At 51.8% G+C, this 18,470-nt stretch overlaps 1 protein-coding gene across 5 annotated transcripts in view; it reads left to right on the top strand.

Annotated features, from left to right (window-relative positions):
- The window catches only part of ASAP1 (ArfGAP with SH3 domain, ankyrin repeat and PH domain 1), a 285,399-nt gene extending 284,170 nt beyond the window's left edge, over positions 1–1,229 (top strand). For all 5 annotated transcript variants that reach the window (XM_044914674.1, XM_021688804.1, XM_044914676.1 and 2 more), the window contains one exon: positions 242–1,229. In XM_044914674.1, the coding sequence (XP_044770609.1) occupies positions 242–316 (75 nt within the window). In that variant the 3' untranslated portion in view covers positions 317–1,229. The remainder of the gene's footprint in view (positions 1–241) is intronic.
- Positions 1,230–18,470: the final 17,241 nt, after the last annotated feature.

Below are 18,470 nucleotides of genomic sequence, written 5' to 3'. Positions count from 1 at the left end.
AGAAGCTGAGCGTCCCAGGAAGCGCTCCCTCACAGGACGGCCGAGTGTGCGCGGAGCAGGCTGCACCTTCTGTCGTTAGTTGTTCTGTTACGATTGCGTGTAGTCCCCCAAAGAGTGGGGGAGGGTCAGCGTGCCTTCCGCCCCGGGCCTGTGGGCCGAGTCCACGGGGACCGTGACCCACGGGGCTTGTCCGTGGGCAGCTGCTGGCCTCCAGCCTGACGACTCTCTCTTCTCCCTACAGATTGGGCATATCGAAGGACAGCCTGAAAGGAAGGGGGTCTTCCCAGTGTCCTTTGTTCACATCCTGTCTGACTAGCAAAAAGCAGAACCTTCAGATCGTCCACATCCTCACGCAGGACTGCTGCCTCCACGTAACCCCGTGCACACGTCTGTAAATAGCTGCTACAGAACGAGAGAGTCCCGGAAGGGCCACCTCAGGAGGGGATAAGGTGTGTGTAAATACCCTGTGGGCTTCTGCCCTCGCCAGTGTTGGGGGGTGCCCTGGGACCCGGCGCGCCTTCCTGGTCTGCCACGGCCGTCCCCGGCATCTCGCACTTCCGCCTCTGTGCTGTTGTCCCAGCAGACAGACGAAACCAGGAATCTAGGAACTGCTGCCTTTGCCAGTAAGAGTGGTCTCCAGCAACCGTTGAAAGGCGGAGAATCCACCCTGTGTCCCTAACGAAACAGTATTCTCAGTTGTGTTACTGCAAATGCAACATTAGCGAAGAGGGGGTTCTGTTTTCCAGGTGAAACTTAGCTCCACGGCAGACCAGCCTGTAGTTTATCTGTGTACACAGTTTACAGCTACAAAAACCGACTTGGGTATTTATTACAGAAAAGTGCTTGGTTCAATGTAAGTGTTACTCCTTCAGCAAAATAGTCACCCACCCAACACCTTTGTGGCATCTTCCGGTCCCTGCAGCCTCGTGCAGGTTAGGCCAGGTGGGTGTATACTGTCTTCTGGTGAGGATTGCCCGCCCCTGAGATATTACCTCATTATGCAAAACTAACATATCCTTCACGACTATTTTGACAAAAGCTTAAGACACACCTGATGAAGCTCAACTTCCAGGAACCGAGGACCGCCAGGAAACATTAGCCTCTACATTATGCATGCATTTAGAAGCTTACCCGAAATCTGCCTTTTATAAAGGAATAGTATGGACAAGTGGAACTGTACATTTTTTAACTTGATCGCCATTAAAGCAGAAATTATAAGGTTGCAACAATATCTGTTTCTAGTCAGTCATTCGGCTTTCTCAGAGTGTGAAGTTCCGTCTCCTCTTCTGAATTAGCGTCCTTCACGTGTGTTAAAGCCCCGAACACATCAATTTTAATTATTTTCTTAGTTTGGCCCCTGATCAGTTCAAACGGGTGAAAAGATGATTCACGAAGATGAAAAAATTTAAAAGTCGGCCCTTCACCCCGTTTCCCCACCACAGCATCCAGGTGCTGAAGGCAGTCTCTCCTTCGTCCGTGCTCTCGATTCTGCCCCCGTCATAGGCGAGCTTGCTGGTCTGAAGCTCTGTTCGTAGACACGGTACTGGCAGGCCAGGTCACAGCCAGGCGCTCGGTCTCCACCGCACGTGGCGCTCTGAGCCTCCCTCCGTGTCCGCCTGTCCGGGCCCTGTCCGTCCATCCGACCGCTAGGACGCCAGCCCCATCGGTCCGGGTAGCTGCCCTGCCCGATCAGCGGGGCTGTTCTCTGTATTCCGAGGCCCCCGGGTCCTGCTCAAACGGCTCTGTGGGCAACCACACAGAAAGCTGGTATCGCCAAGCGCATAACCTCGGCGATAAGAGAGGAAGGTTCATTTCTCAGAAGTACAGCTCCCCACCGAACCCCTAGGAAAAACCCTCTTTCGTAGAGTCTCCGTGCTCAGTGAATATTCATCTAGTTCTGCTTAAGCGAGTACTACGAAAACTTTGAATAACCACCTAGTAAGTAAACCTTGCATGACAGACCTGCAACACAACTTCTCAGCTGTTCCTTGAAAGTGAGTTTAAGCAGTTGCTGCCTGGGGCCGGGGGTGCGGGGGGCAGGGGGGTGCCCTGCGAGCCCCGCACGGAGGCGAGTGTCTAGAGCCCCTGCTCACTGGCCGCACTTGTGTCAGGACAGGAAGTCGCCGTCCGAAGTGACCTGGAGTCCTGGTTCATTCAAGTACATTTTTAGTTGCGTTAAAGAACTATTCGTTTCTGTGGCCTACAGTATTTTCAGCTGATCTCAAAATAAACTGGTTTTCTAAAAAACTCAAAACCTAGATGTCTAAAATTACATGGAGTCATTGTCTGTTCTTTTTCTTCCTTTGCAACCACTTACACAAACATATTTTTTAGTACCTTCTCCACCCCCCTTCTGGCTTTGTTTTTGTTTTCCATGAGGAATTTGAGTTCTCTCTAATCCAGCTTAGTGTGGGACATAGGAAAGCTAGGTATGAATGCCTTTGGTGATCTTGGTCGAGTGTGAATCTGATGTTGTTCTTAAACTCAGTGAGCCATGATCTGCAATTTTGTACATGATAATAGTATTTTGAAGGTATGGAACCTTATTAAAAAAAAAAGTAATTAGTTCTTTTTTTCCCCCAGAGGGGAAAGTTACGTTCTGCAAATAGTCTGTGTCTTATTTTACTGTTGAACAGCAATTGCTATTTATTTTTTTATTGCCTGAACTTTTACATGTCGTGTAGGAATCCCATAGTGCCACCAGGCAAATTCCAAACTCTCATCTGGACGTTACCGCCAGACATCAGTATGCTTGTCGTTTCACATGTATTTAATGTGACCGGTTTTCAGTACTGTATGTGTTAATTTCTACTTTTTTTAATATTTAAAATTGCTTTTAAATAAACATACTCTCAGTTGATCCCAAACATCTGAAATCAAGCCATTTTGTGAGTCGTCCACTATATTCTATTTGGTGAGAATCAAGACTCCACTTGGCTTTGCTCTAGGGGGACAGATAACACAGGTCAGTCCAGCTCCTGTGTCAAAGCTCGCTCTGGATACATAAAAATGTCCATCGCTTTCCTCAGCTTACAAAACATAGACCTCAGGGCACCTAGGCGGCTCAGTCGTTAAGCGTCTGCCTTCGGCTCAGGTCATGGTCCCAGGGTCCTGGGATCGAGCCCCGCATCGGGCTCCCTGCTCGGCGGGAAGCCTGCTTCTCCCTCTCCCACTCTCCCTGCTTGTGTTCCCTCTCTTGCTGTCTCTCTCTCTGTCAAATAAATAAATCTTTAAAAAAGAAAATAGACCTTAGAATTTTGGGGTTCCCCGCATTCTCACTCCCACCCCCATGCACTCACTCCACGTGAAGAGGGAGGGCGACGCCCAGGCCTCAGGCTGCTGGGCGTTTCCTTCTCTCCTGTAGCTGCTGCTCTCAGGGCCGCCACGCAGGGAGCTGATCCAGGGCCAGGCGCCGGGCCTACGTGATCTCTCACCCTCAAGCCAGCAAGAAGCATGCATGCACCTCTCCGCTTTACAGAGCCCAAAAATGAGGCTCAGAAGGGTTCATGGACATGCAGGAGGTGCCATGGGCTGGTATGACCAAATCAGGAGCCCACACGAGTGGTTCTGGCTCCCAAGGCTGTGCCAGGAAAGTTCCTAGTTGCATTGCAAAGGTCCAGCCAGAGGAACAGAGGTAGAAGCCGGAAGCTACAGCATGGAAGACTCTGGAGTGTTTGGCATTCCTTCTGTTTCCTTTTGAGAGCTTTGGTACATTTTAGTTCCTGTTCACACACCTAGACCAGATAAATTACAGACCATGCTGCCAGGGAAAATGAGCTTTGGCATGGAAACCAGTGACTGTCAGGATAGTTCTGGGACAGGCTAATGGAATTAACCTGGATAATTCAGGCAAAGGGGCAGCCAGCTTTCTCTCTAATCACAGTGTTACAGTGGTTACATTGGTTCTGTATTAAACCTGGGACAGTGTCTGTTTGAAATGAATGAACTTACCCCCCTTGGAAGCAGCCCCTCCAGAGTGCTGGGAGCCCCGGACGGCCCTCCCCCAGTGATGCTAGAAACCAGAGGAACCTTTGGTTCCTCCCTGCCTTCGGTCCTTCAAACGCAAGACGGTTGATGAGCCTGTTTCCTGTATGTGCATTCAGCCCCCAGTGAGGTGAAAATCCTCTTGAGGCACATCCGCTCGACAGAGCTGAGGTGACTTGCTCAAGGTCACTCATGGTAGCTCTATGAGCCCCTATCCATGTGGCCTCGGCAAGAGCCTTCCCTCCCCCGCCCCACCACCTTGTTTCTCCTCTAACCCAGCACCCCGTCTTCTCCCAGAATGTGTGTGTATGTGTGGCAGGGGTGGGTGGTAGAGATGGTAATTCTAAGTCGACCTCTCCTACCCCCCCGCCCCACCATGCGTTCTCATCCCTCCCGGAAGGAATCTTACTTCCCCGGGTCTGCAGGATGTACGTAATTCCGAGCTGATGGGCTCACCTCTCTGCAGGTGAGCCTCAGCTGACCCTGTGCCCCCTCCCACAGCTGGGCACACTCAACCTGGCCTCTCTGGCCCCAGCCTGGGCTGCAGGGGAGGTTACCTTACCCTTAAACATCTGAGCGTGTAAGTTTCCCCCAAACATTCTCTGCATCAAGAGGATACCAGGCCTGTGGTTGCAAAGAGGAGCCCCATACTCTGTCCCTGAGAAGCCTGTGGGGAGAGGGGAATGAAGAAGCACCGACCACTTTGCCCCCCCCACCCCCCGGTGGGGAGCGTACCCAGGGACAGCTGCAGCAGGGCCCCCCCCCCCAAGTCCTGGGTGCCCTCACCTGCACAGTGACGGCTCACCCGCACTGGGGCCCCGGCAGCAGGGCCGTGCTCAGCTCCACCGCACTAGGAAGCTGGTCTCGTCTCTTCCCGCCTCACAGCTGAGCAGGCTGTGGCTCAGGCGGGTCAAGTGGCCGGCGAAGGCGGGGGCCAGACTCGAACCCGAGGTCAGGGCCCATGTGGCCACCAGCCATGACCCTGCACTGCCCCTACGTTGCTCCTGTGTTCGCTGGCTGCCCTTTCTGTAGGGAACCTGACTCCAAGTCAGGCCGCCCCAGCCTTCCGTGGACAGGTCAGCCCATCAGGGAGGGTGTGAACCGCGAGATGCAGTGAAGTTGGCCGTTCGGAGGGCCCTGGCGGGAGTGAGCCTCGGAGCCGCTCTGCAGATGGAGCCAGAGGTCGGGCTGGCACGCGGGGGTCCTGGTGCGTGTACAGAGTGACCGGTGAGCCAGCGTGTGTGTGTGAGCACAGCAGCCCCGTGTGCAAACGCTGAAACACTTAAGCTCTTGAAAACAGGAATTAAAGCTCAGATAAACACAGCTGTTTTGCAAAAATCTTACCACACAGCAAACCCTAGTCAGAGGCTCAGAAGGCCAAAACTTTGACCTTCTGCAAAACCGCCTGGGAGAAGCCTTGCTGGGCTTCACGCTTCCGTGGACCGAATTTTAGATTTTGCTTTATAGGTCCAAGCACATTGGAGAACAAGAGATAGCAAATGGGCCATCTGCACGCTGGCCTGGAAGCACACGAGGGCCAGGTTTTCACGCCTGCGCTAGCATCATCCTCAGTATGAAAGTCAGACTCCAGGGCCCTGACCTCGTCGTTCTGAGTCTCAGGAGGGCCCAGGAGTCTGCAGCTAGCCAGCATCCCCAGGTGATTCCCATGCACCGCCGGCGGGCACACAGGACCCTCTCATCCTCTCAAAAACAAGAACTTGAAACCTCACTTTCGGGGCGCCTGGGCGGCTCAGTTGGTTAAGCGTCTGCCTTCGGCTCAGGTCATGATCTCGGGGTCCTGGCATCGAGCTCCATGTCTGGCTCCCTGCTCAGCAGAGAGTCTGCTCCCTCCCTCTCTGCTCCTCCCCCTGCTTATGCTCCCTCTCTGGCTCACACTCTCTCAAATAAATAAATACAATCTTTTTAAAAAGAGAGAAAGAAACCTCACTTTCCCCAGTGACAAGTGAGAAATCAGAAACACGGATTTACGCCACGTTTGACGTGCCGTTGGTGACTGCTGAGTGTTCCTTGAATGAGTGAACACACGAAATCCGGCAAAAGCACCTGCTATTGAAGGGGGTGGGTCACGTGAGCACGGGAAGCATCATGCTTTCAAAGGCGTGGGGAGTACCCGCCCCACCGAGGGCCACGGCCAGGGAGCCTCTGATCCACATTTGCTCTGCCCACTTGCGCTGCATATTGCTGACTCCCACCCAGTAAACAGGCGGCTTGACAATGGCCCTCTTTTTATGGTGCACTAAGCTGCAGAACAAAGATTCACAAGAATGTATTGTCCGAATGTGCAAGCTTAGTTCCTGCTCAGCTGGAACCACTTAGCAAGCTCAGACACCAGGACTCCCCTGGCCTGCTCCACCTCCGGATACCAGGCGACGGCTGCCCTACCTGGATCTCGGTTTACGGGGCTAGAAAGCAAGTTCTAGAGGTGACAGAGCAGCAAGCACACCACGGCTTTCCTGCTTTCCCTTCCAGACTGGAGCCCGTGCCCGGGGTTCACTTTCCCACCTAAAGCCAAGGCCTCGTCTGGTCTGTGCCCAAGTGGAAGATGCTGGGGTGGGGAGCCAGCTTGCAAGGAGAGGGGAGGACAAGGGAGTCGGGCAGGAGGAGGGAAAATAGGAACAGAGCGAAAGTGAAGTTGGCTGAGAATCTGTCGTCTAAGGCTGAACGTGCAGCCGCGGGGACCCATAGACGCCCCGGGAGAAATGGGTGCACGTGCTGGCCGAAAGAATAGTCCATAGCAGGACTACTTATAATAGTAGTGACCTAGAAACTGCCCACGTGTCCCTCAACAGTACAATGGGCGTGTTAAGTGGGATTCGTCGCACCATGGGACGAGGATGATCACGGTACCAACAACAGACGAGTGTCCCCGTGTTGAGGGCTGAAAGGATCCACCTTTGATTCTAACGTACAAAAAGAAACCATCTGGGGGGGTTACAAGTCAGAATCGTGTGGCCCAAAGGGGAACCTGAAGAACCTGGCGGACCTCGGGGTGCAGATACTATTCTATTCCTTTCTCTGGGTGCTGTTCATACATGTTTTTTCAGTTGGTGACAGTTCAGTGAGCTGTTGGCTTCTGATATGTGCACTTTCCTGTACGTGTTATTCTCAGTGGCATGCTGATAAAGGTGTAGCCAGCCCTCAGAAAATAGATCTTTAAAAGCCCTTCTTTGTAGCAATTCCCCATTCCCGTGGTGGAAATATTTCTGGCACGGCTGACTACCAGCCACTGATGTGATGTCACTGAGTGCCACGTTGGGAAAAGAGGCAAACAGTCCGTCCTTGCGAGTTGGATTGAGTCAACTCCAGCGGTCCGCTGGTTATACTTCAACAAAAGATTTATTTAAAAAAAAGTCTGGGGCCCCTGGGTGGCTCAGTTGGTTAAGCGTCGACTCTTGATGTCGGGTCAGGTCACGATCTCAGGGTTGTGGGATCGAGCCCCGTGTTGGGCTCTGCGCTCAGTGGGGAATCTGCTCGACATTCTCCCTCTCCTTCTGCCTCTGCCCCTCCCCCTGCACGCTCTCCCTCTCAAATAAACAAACAAATCTTTAAAAACTAATAAAACAGAAAATAAAGTCTAGAAAGCAGAGCTGAGCCTAAGGACTGATCGGGGCAAGCCCCTTATGAGCTACCTGCCTTCTTGGCCCTCTGCCGGTGATACCTGTCACCTACCTCCCACTTCCCGACTTTTTTTTTTTTAAACATGTAACGGCTTTATTTCAGCATAATTCATATACCATACAATTCACCCATTTAAAGCACACATTTCAGGGGTTTTTAGCGTATTCCCAGAGTTGTACAACCATCACCACACTCAACTCTAGAACCTCCACTCCAAAAAGAAACCCCATACCCATCAGTCACCCCTCATTTCCCAGCAGCTCTTGACAATCACTAATTTACTTCCCCATCTATGCAGATTTGTCTCTCTTAGACGTTTCCTGTAAGTGGAATCATAAGATACATGGTCCTCTCTGACTGGCTTCTTTTATTTAGCGGAGTGTCTTCCAGGTTCGCCCATGTTGTCACACACATCAGTATTTTCTTTCTTTCCAGTGCCAGGCATGCTGCACCCTGGGGATAGACTTCATTTTGTTTATCCGGTGAGGAGCATTTGGATTGTTGCCCCCGGTGTGCCTATTAGGAGTCAGGCTGCTGTGAACATTTGTGTGTCAGGGTCTGTGTGGACCTATGCCCTCCGGTCTCTTGTACGCCCACCCAGGAGCTGAGCTGCCGGGGCCTGGGTAACACGCTGGCTGCCCATCTGAGGAGCCGCCAGCCTTTTCCACAGCGGCGGCGCCATTTCACGTCCCTGCCAGCCGTGCACGCGGGGTCCGGTTCCTCCATGTCCTCGACAACACTGTTTAGCGTCTGCCTTTTGTATCGTAGCCACGTGGGTGTGGAGTGGCGTCTCGTGGTGGTGTTGGCCTGTGTCTCCCTGACGACGAACGCCATGGAACATCTCATGTGCTTACTGGCCACGGCTAACTCTTCTATAGAAATGGCACGTAGAACCTTTGCCCGTTTTAGAATTGGATTATTTTTTTGTTGTTTTTACTGAGTTGTAGCAGTTCTTTATATATCCTAGAGACAAGTCCCTTTCAAATCGATGATTTGCAAAAATTTTCTCCCATTCTGTGGGTGGTCTTTTCCTTCCACTCTTAGAAACGAACGTGTCTTCAAGAGGATGGGACGTTCGGGAATCACAGACTAAGGCCTTCAAAGCCGGCCCGAGAACCTGAAAACGTGAGGTGGCCTTTGGTGTTTCTCTGGTAAGACTGTTGTTCTGGCCAAACGAAGCGTTTCCATGGCCTCTGGCAGCAGAGCTGTGGGCTGTGGATTCTCTGGCCCTGGGTTTGAGGTTGCGCGTCGCCCTCTCAGCTGAGTGAACGTGGGCCAGTGGGCCTGCCCCTCGGTCCTTCATTTGCCCATGAAGCGTGGACTCCACCGCTGCCCTCACAAAATGGACAGAGAACAGACAACGCGGGACATTTCATAATAGGCCCTCCTGAATAATTCAAGTGTGTGTACATTTCACTTTGATCGATACCTTTTTGGTAAAACGTAAGAGCTGCATCTGGTCTGGTATAAATTAGGGGCTCCATAAATAATACTCCCCTCCCTCCCCCTGCTGTTCATGCCGAAGAGCCTGGCACAGCTCCTTCACCCTCTACCTCCAGATCATTCTTTTTTTTTTAGATTTTATTTTTTATTTGACAGACAGCAAGAGAGGGAACACAAGCAGGGGGAGTGGGAGAGGGAGAAGCAGGCTTCCCGCTGAGCAGAGAGCCCGATGCGGGGCTCGATCCCAGGACCCTGGGATCATGACCCGAGCCGAAGGCAACCGCCCAACCAACTGAGCCACCCAGGTGCCCCTACTTCCAGATCATTCTTAATTGTTCCTTCTGCTTTTAGTAGAGGAAGCTTGAACCTGTGACCTCATAGGGCGGCGGGGGAGGATGAAAGAGCTAAATATTCTTGCTTTTGCTTTGTCTTCTTACTACATCAGAGGCAAAGAGGAGAGTTTCCCAGCTTCTTGGCCCCTAAGAACTTGACCAACAACTGAAAACAAAAGGAAGTGTTCTTTTGCTCTCCTCTCGCGAGGAAAGCCTTCCGGCCCCAGTAAGGGTTTCTCAGTCTCCCCCACAGCACCACCCCCACCCCACAGAGGGGGGCCCCCCGCCCCCCGGGAGCCTCGGGCCTGGCCTCTGCGCTCTGCCACCCTGCCCGCGCCCTCAGCCAGCGCGCCCCAGCCACCAGAGGCCCTGGAGGAGCCGAGTGGAGAGCAGGTCCCACAATGCTCCCCTCGCCCCTGCCGCCGCACCCCTGCCTCCCTGCCCAGGGTGTGCGTGTCTGCTCCCCTCGCCCTCACCTGTGGGTCCCATGCCGACACGTCAGGAACGCGAGTCCTGCACCCCAGCCTCGGCCTTCTGTGGGGCCCCGGATTCTGCACTTGGAGCAGATCCCCCCAGGTGATTCTGATGTGGCGGGTCATGGACTGTGCTTTGAAAAATAACACTGAAGTTTTTTTTTTTGTTTTTTTTTGTTTTTTAAGATTTTATTTATTTGCAAGAGAGAGAATGAGAGACAGCATGAGAGGGAGGAGGGTCAGAGGGAGAAGCAGACTCCCTGCCGAGCAGGGAGCCTGACGTGGGACTCGATCCCGGGACTCCAGGATCATGACCTGAGCCGAAGGCAGTCGCTTAACCAACTGAGCCACCCAGGCGCCCCAACACTGAAGTTTTTTTGTTTTTTGCTTTTTTTTGTAAATCAAAGCAACATGTGACTATGAAAGTGTGGATGGAAATGGCCTGGGGCCTGGCCTGGCCTCTACCAGGGCTTCAGCCGAGGAGGTGCCCCGCCCTGGGCCACTCCCCAGCACCCGGGGGGCTCCAGAGGCTCCAGGGCTTGGCTGCTGCCCAGACAGGAAGGTCCTGCAAGGCACCGGCTGTATCTGCCCTCTTCTTGCTCCCCGTCGCAGTGAGCACATCACGGGGCCTCAAATTCTCATCTTTAAAAAGGGGGAAGAAGCCTGACCCCATCCTACCAAAATTATGCTGAGAGAAGAATGACATGAAGTGGTGGTCTTTCCCTCTGGCCTGGTAGAGGGTATTCAAAAACAACTTAGTCCCAACTCCTCTCGAAATCAAATCCAGGAATCAAATGGCACTATTATGAATGCAATTCTGCTCGAGCCCGTGTCCAATCCGAAGGGGAGAAGGAATGGGGGGGCAGCAGGGGCAGGGGGAGGATAGGAAGCACCCCCTGGATCACCACCGCCCCCCCAGCACTGCGAATCCAGGAAGCTGGAGCCTCGGTTCCGTCCTGGCTTGGCTCCAACCCATGGGATGGACCATGAGCAAGCCTTTTCCCTTCTACAGTTTAGCTTCTTCATCTGGAGAACAGGGAGTAACAGCTTTGCCTGTCCTGGCCCTACTGGGAGCGCGCGCGTGTGTGTATGTGTGTTTGCATATGTGCCCATGTGTGTTCTTGTTATGACGGTGAGTGTCACTTCAAAATTCACATGCTGAGATCCTACCCCCCAGTGTGAGGGTATGTGGAGGCGGGGCCTTTGGGAGGTGATGAGGTCATGAGGGTGGAGCCTTCCTGAATGGGGTCAGTGCCCCTCACTCCCTCACCTCTATCCCCCCCGGCCCCCGCCCCAGGACACAGCAAGCAGAAAGCTCTCTTCCGAAGCAAACCCCCACCAGACACCAAACCTGCCAGTGCCTTGATCATGGAGTTCCCAGCCTCTGGGGGGAAATAAATAAAGAGAAATAAATGTCTGTTTTAAACTCCTAGGTCCATGGTAATTTGTTATGGCAGCCCGGATTGAGACAGTTCTTGTGTGTATGTGCGCACACGCACATATGTGTGAGTGTGTGGATGCATGCGTTTGGGCTTGTGTGTTAGTTAAGCTTTGAGCACGCTAAATCCCTGTTCTGGTAGATGAGATGATTTTCCCCTTGCCCTGAGCTTCTGGAAGGTGTGCAGTCTCTTGCCCTCCTGGCTTCGCTGCTCTGATGAAATACTCAGGGGCCCAGAGGCTCTGTCCTAGCTCCCAGGAGCCCCAGTTGGCTTCCCCTCTGGTGCCCTGGGGACGCGGGTCAGGGCTTCAGGATGCTGAGCTCCCCCCGCCGCAGAAAGCATCTGTCCTGGCCCCTCCCAGGGCCTGTCTGAGGAGAGGGCAGCAGTGGGACCCCACCTGTGTGCTCCAGAGGAACCCTGGGGGCCCAGGGAGCCCAAGCCACTTGCCCAGGTGTTTACTGAACACTTACTCTTTGCCACACAGCCTTCTAAACATTTCACATATCTTGGTGTGTTTTAGCCTCAAAGAAAGTGTATAAAATAAGTTCTATTATTACTTCCACTCTACAGATGAGGCCACCGGGGCTGAGTGGGCGTATTTTCCTGTTGCCGCCATAACAAATTACCACAGACTCATGGTTTACAACAACACAAACTTAATCCCCCACCGTTCTGGACATCAGGAGTCTAAAACCAAGGTGCTGGTGGGGCTGTGTTCCTTCTGGAGACGAGGGGAGGATCCCTCTCCTTGGCTTTTCCGGTTTGTAGAGGCTGTCTGCCCTTCCTTGGCTGGGGGCCCCTCCTCCCTCTTCCAAGTGTGTGGAATGTTCTGATGTTCCATCTCCCTTTTCTTGCTTCGTCCCTCTTGCCGCCCTGTGTAACTACCTCGTGATGACATTGGGCCCGCCCCGATTATCCAGAACCATCTCCTGATCTCAAAAACCTTAATGACATCTGCACAGTGCCTTTGGCCATGTGAGGTAAGCTACTCACAGGTTCCAGGAATAAGGACGTAGACAACTTTGGGGTGGTGGTGCGGGGCAGGGGGAGGTGCTGTAGTCTGTCACCGAGAGCTCAAACAGGTCTCCCCAAGTCGCACAGCTGGAGCGTAGAGGTCTGGGGGGTGCGTGTCCAGTGGCGGGGGTGGGGGCTGGCTTCCTCAAGCCACTGGCAGTGCATGTTTGCGATCCATTCCCATACCCGGCGGCTTTCCCGCCGCGGCAAGCGGGCAGGGCTCGCACCTTGCTCGGCCCTTGGCACCTGGCAGCTGCCCTTCCCCCCACCCGCACTCCCCGGCCAAGAATGGACAGGGACTGTGGTCCCCTGGAATCCCAGCCTCGCGTGCCGGGCCTCCAGGTCTCTAACCTCCTTCCAGTACGAGGCAACCTCTCCGAGTGCCTGGATGCCTATCTTCCTGCAGTGACATCGAGGTCTCTTCCTGCTAGCTCAGCGAGCTTTTACTGTGCACCTACTATGTGCCAGGGCCCTGGGACGCAGAGGAAAATCACCACCCATCATGCCCCTGTGGACACTCAGGGTCAAGTCAACAAAACAAATGCCCGCGATACCCACATAAAGCCGTTCCCAGGAGGCTGGCAGCCTCAATTATAATAATCCTGTTCACAATACATGAGAGGCACAAAATATACTAATGCACTGACCAAAATTCTAACTCTTGGACATTTTCCCTAAGAAAAACACAAGATTTATACCATTCTGTGATTGTAAAAACACACGTGACTAGTTAATTCCGGTACATCCACCCAGTAAAATACATACCCACGAAAAAAACTACAGAACATGCAAACATGCTTAATACATGATGTTTTCAGAGCGTGAGCTAACAGCCACCCACCCGCAGGAGACTAATTCACAAAGTTAAGGTGCATCCTGACAACAGCAGTAACAGCTGTCCAAAAGCAGGTGGAAATTGTCCCATGTGTCAGAGGAGAAAGATCTCCGTACATACGCAGTTTACGCACGGAAAAATTCTGGACGGATTTTGAGTGCCGTAGTTCCGAGGTCAGAACTGTAAGTCTGTAGCTTTTTATACGTATGATACAGGGGTGCCTGGCTGGCTCCGTCGGAAGAACATGCGACTTTTGATCTCGAGGTTGTAAGTTTGAGCCCTATGCTGGGTATAGAGGTTACTTAAAATATAAAAAAAGAATTAACTTAAATAAAAAATCTATATTCTAGGGGCACCTGGGTGGCTCAGTCGTTAAGCGTCTGCCTTCGGCTCAGGTCATGATCTCAGGGTCCTGGGATCGAGCCCCGCATTGGGCTCCCTGCTCGGCGGGAAGCCTGCTTCTCCCTTACCCACTCCCTCTGCTTGTGTTCCTTCTCTCACTGTGTCTCTCTCTGTCAAATAAATAAAATCTTTAAAAAAAAATCTATATTCTATATATTACATATAAAATATATAATAAGCTAGGGGTGACAAGTCTTGGCATAACCACTTTGCAAAGCATGTAGTAGTTTCAATAAATTTGAAGCTACGCATATCTACCTCTGACCCAGTCGCTTCACTCTTGGGTACAAATGAGTTCTCCCTTACCCGAGCACGAGGAGACAGGGAAAAGACTATCCCTGCAAAAGCCCTGTTTAAAAGAGCAAAATATTGGAATAATGCAGATGTCACCTGCAGAAGAATCGACAAAACAATTGTGGTCACTTCATACAGTGGAACACTTAGGAAGCGTTGATAAATTCTTGGAATGAATTAGCCAGATTTTCTAGGTGCTGTTCTCATGCCTAGAAAACACCCGTTCTCCTGGAGCTTGCAGGGCAACGGAGCAGGGGGGAGAACAGAGGGCTGGAGAGGCAGAGACTCCTGGGTTTTCACGTGGTGGTAATGAACCACTATGAATCACTCCATGAACACACCAGGGCTACATGTAGCCACATGAATAGTGCTGAGCAAGAAAGAAAGGTACAGAAGGATTCATACAGCATGAATATGTCATTTTAAAAATCTACAAAATTCTATGTATTGTCCATAGATCCGCAACGAGTAAGGACAAACTCACAGAGGGGAGGGGGCCATGGCTCAGCAGGTGACACAGGGTTTCCCTGTCTCATCTCCTCCTCCCAAAGCAAAGGAAAGAAGAAAGGAGGGAGAGAAGGAAGGAAGGGAGGAAGAGAGAGATCCGATGGAAACATGGCAAAACATGGAGATATGACAGAGCATATGGGAGGGTTGGCCGTGGAGGGAAGGGTGTGACATGCCCCAGTTTGGTGGCAAGAAGAGGTAAGGGCATTTCTGGGGGAAGGAGCTGCTGACAGATCACAGACACGCGATTTTTCTCTCCTTATGCTGAACCTCTTTCACCGCTGTAAAGAAATGAACACCCAAACTGTTTTTCTTTCCTGGAGGTAAGTGGTGGTCAGGATGGCCTCCCCTCTGTCCTGCCCCACATCATGCTCAACTTTATTTGGCCACTTTGCTTGGTTTTCTACCCTCGTTTGCCCTTCTTTGTGAAATTTCAGTCAGAGGTTGCTCAGAAAGTATATGGGATTTTCATGAAAAGCCCAGCTCCCCAGCCTCACAGTCCGGGCTGAGGAGGGTCTTCTGCTTTGTGAGCTCTTCTGAGAAACAGTGCACCTGCTAGGTGCCGGGCCCTGTTCTGCGTGCTCAGGAGTAAGATAAACAAGATCCCCAGTTTCTGGAAGTTTACACTCAGTGGGAAGAAACAGAAAAGACGTTAGTGAAGTAGTATCTGATAAGAGCCGTGCAGAGCATCTAACAAAATCATCTGATCGTGACTACTGTCACTTGGTAATCCCAGGGTCCTTTAGAGACTTGTTTCCTTCAATGAGGTTTAAAGTCAACTTTCGTCTATCCAAAAAATAAAAATCTGTTTTAGGCTTATGATTCTCTTTCACTAAAAAAGAGGGAATTCAGGGTAAAACAGTGTCATCTTCCCAACTGGTAGTCATTGGGAAGAATCGTTTTACTCTCTGTCCCTCCAAAATACCTTTGGTTGATGTCATGGTTCCATGATCCTCCATTTATTTATTTGAGAGAGAAAGAGCGAGCGTGAGAGAGAGCACAAGCAGGGGGAGGGGCAAGGGGAGAGGGAGAAGCAGGCTCCCTGCTGAGCACGATGCCGGGCTCTATCCCACAACCACAAGATCATGACCTGAGCTGAAACCAGGAGGCTTAACCCATTGAGCCATCCAGGCGCCCCAAACAGTATTTTTTCCTGTATTTTTTCCCCCAGATATTTCAAGGAGGGAGAATAAATCCAGTCTTGGTACCCCATTTGGTTAGAAACGCCCCCAAGTCTGTTTTTACCTGTGAAGTCTCTTCCTACGGGTGATCCCCACTCTCATGTCCATGTGGTTACCCAGTGACTTGGTTGCTAGGTATCCAAGGGTGAATTTTTGAGAGTGACTTTTGGTAACAGCAGTGGGGTTGACCGCAGGCTTAGGGCCTGGGGACCAGGTTCAAGTCCAGCTTCTGGTACTAAATCAATGACTTCGGGGGTGCCACTGTGACTCTGGCTTCCATTCCGGTTTCTGTCAGATGGCAGTCCTAGTGCCTGCCTCAGCTTGGTGGTCGGGCGTGTGAGGGTTAAGCAACATGTGTGCAGAAGACCAGGAATCACAGTAGCTGCAGATTTCTCCACAAGGGCACAGTGGACGACCGTGGAGCCATGACGTCAACAGTCTGAGAGAAACGGTTTCCATCCACGAGCTCTGCACGCAGCCAACTGTCCATCTAGACCTGGGTTCTGGGCAGTGCTCCTAGCTCTGCAGTCACCAACCCCAAGTCTGCGGCTTTGGGGGAAATCCCGTGAGCACCATAATACCCTTCAATTAATACCTTGTCTGATAAACTAAAAAAAAAAAAGAAAAATGTGTGTAAAATCCCTCCGTAAGCTCTGAAGCCCCCACGGAATCGTAAGGTCTTTGCATCAGCCATTCGAACAAGCGGCCGTCACCGGGGACGTGCCCACCTGGGCGCCGCCGCTGCGAAGGGCCTGCCCACGCGGGGGCCACTGCCGGCCACGGTGAATGCCGGGTGAGAGGGAGGGGGGGCGGGGCTTGTGGTGGAGCGGGGGGAGGGGGGGCGGGGGGGGCGGTTCTAAAACTGAGCCACGCAGCAAACGTCACCAACATGCAGGTTGCCGGGGCCCAGCCCGCCCTACCTATCTAGAATATGTGGGGGTGAGGCCCGGAAATCTGTTTTCAGCAACTCCTCCGGAAGATCCTGATGCAAGGGGCTCTGCAACCATGCTTTAAGGAAAACTTAATTTGTCATCTCTAGAATGGGATTAATGACAAAACTCCAGTGTCATGAGCATTGTGTGAAATTAATTTTATAATAAAATTTTTTTTTAAGATTTTATTTATTTGACAGAGAGAGACACAGCGAGAGAGGGTACTCAAGCAGGGGGAGTGGGAGAGGGACAAACAGGCTCCCCCTGGAGCAGGGAGCCCGATGCGGGACTCGATCTCAGGACCTTGGGATCATGACCTGAGCCGAAGGCAGACGCTTAACAACTGAGCCACCCAGGAGCCCCTATAATAAAAAAAAATTTTAAAGATCTTATTTATTTGAGAGAGAGAGAGCCAGGGGTGGGGAGGGGCAGAAGGAGAGGGAGAAGCAGGCTCCCGGCTGAGCAGGGACACGGATGCGGGACCGATCTCAGGACCCCGAGATCATGACCCCAGCTGAAGGCAGACGCTTAACCAACTGAGCCACCCAGGCGCCCCTATAATAAAAAAATTTTTTTAAGATTTATTTATTCATTTATTTGAGAGGAGGGCAGAGAGCACAAGCAGGAGGAGCGACAGGCAGAGGGAGAAGCAGGCTCCCCACCAAGCACAGAGCCTGTCGAGGAGCTTGATCCCAGGATCCCGACACCACATCTGAGTCACAGGCAGACGCCCAACCAACCGAGCCACCCAGGCGCCCTATAATAAAAATTTTTAGGAACATAGGATTGAGAGTCTGGAGAGCTGGGCTTTCGGCCAGACTGCATCTCTAACTTGCTGTCTGACCTTCTGCAAGTCATTCAACCTTTCTGTGATTCAGTTTCCTCATGTGTGAAGGGCACATGCCTTACCTTCATCTCAGGATTGCTAAGTGACATCACAGGAGACCACGGCTATGGAAATCCTTTGAAATGTAGGAAGTGCTGAGCCTCTGAAATACAGTCGCATGGAAAACGGAAGTAGAGCTGGCCAGCAAGCGGGCAGACGTGAAAGGCATCCCAGATGCATCCAGGACTTCAGGGAGAGCGGGAGGCGAGGGAGTCTTGACCTGGTGCAGGCCAGGGGGGCATCCTTGGGGAGGCAGGGAATGTTCTAGGCATAGGTCCAAAGAGGCCAGGGCGAGGAAGGGAGGTTTCCAGGTGAAGCAGAAGACTTTCACACCACATGGAAAATGGAGAGACCAGAGGAGCCAAGACACGTGCATACCACAGTAGTAAAGGAGTGATGAGAATCCTAGCATCTACACGGAGACATCTCGAAAAATGCCCTTAGAACTCAAACAAAAAAAATCCCACATTAGAGGAGGATTTGTATAAGGTTACCTCTGATGTAAAGTTTAAAAACATGGAAAACAATATTTCACATCTATTTTATAAGTGCATGTGTATGTAGATGTAAAAGTATAGATACGTTTAACCAGCACTTGTACGCACTTTTAATGCACCAGACACTATTCTAGGTGCTTTTTTTTTTTTTTTTTTTTTTTTTTAGAGAGCGAGAGCATGAGCGAGTAGTGGGGGAGGGCAGAGGAAACGGAGAGAATCCTAAGCAGGCTCCACACTCAGCAAGGAGTCCAATGCGGGGGCTCGATCCCAGGACCCTGAGATCATGACATGAGCCGAAACCAAGAGTCTGACACTTCACCGACTGAGCCACCCACGGACCCTATTCTAGGTGTTTTAAAAACAGTTCATTTAACCCTGAAAACATGATGAGATGGGATGCTATTCATGTTCCTCGGAGAGGGTAATGAATTGATCAAAGTCAAACAGCCAGTCAGTGGCAGAAGCAGGTTTCCATCCAGTCACTGTGGCTCCAGAATCCATGATATTAACCGTCTCACCGGCTCTCTGTGACAGAGACAGAGACTAACGTTAGGACTGTGGTTCCCCTGGAGGAGGAGGGGTGGAAGAGGAAGAGAAGGGTATACAGAGAGC

The sequence above is a fragment of the Neomonachus schauinslandi genome, chromosome 4, assembly GCF_002201575.2.
Source record: "Neomonachus schauinslandi chromosome 4, ASM220157v2, whole genome shotgun sequence".
Taxonomy (NCBI): domain Eukaryota; kingdom Metazoa; phylum Chordata; class Mammalia; order Carnivora; family Phocidae; genus Neomonachus; species Neomonachus schauinslandi.
This window is presented reverse-complemented; position numbering and strand designations above follow the sequence as displayed.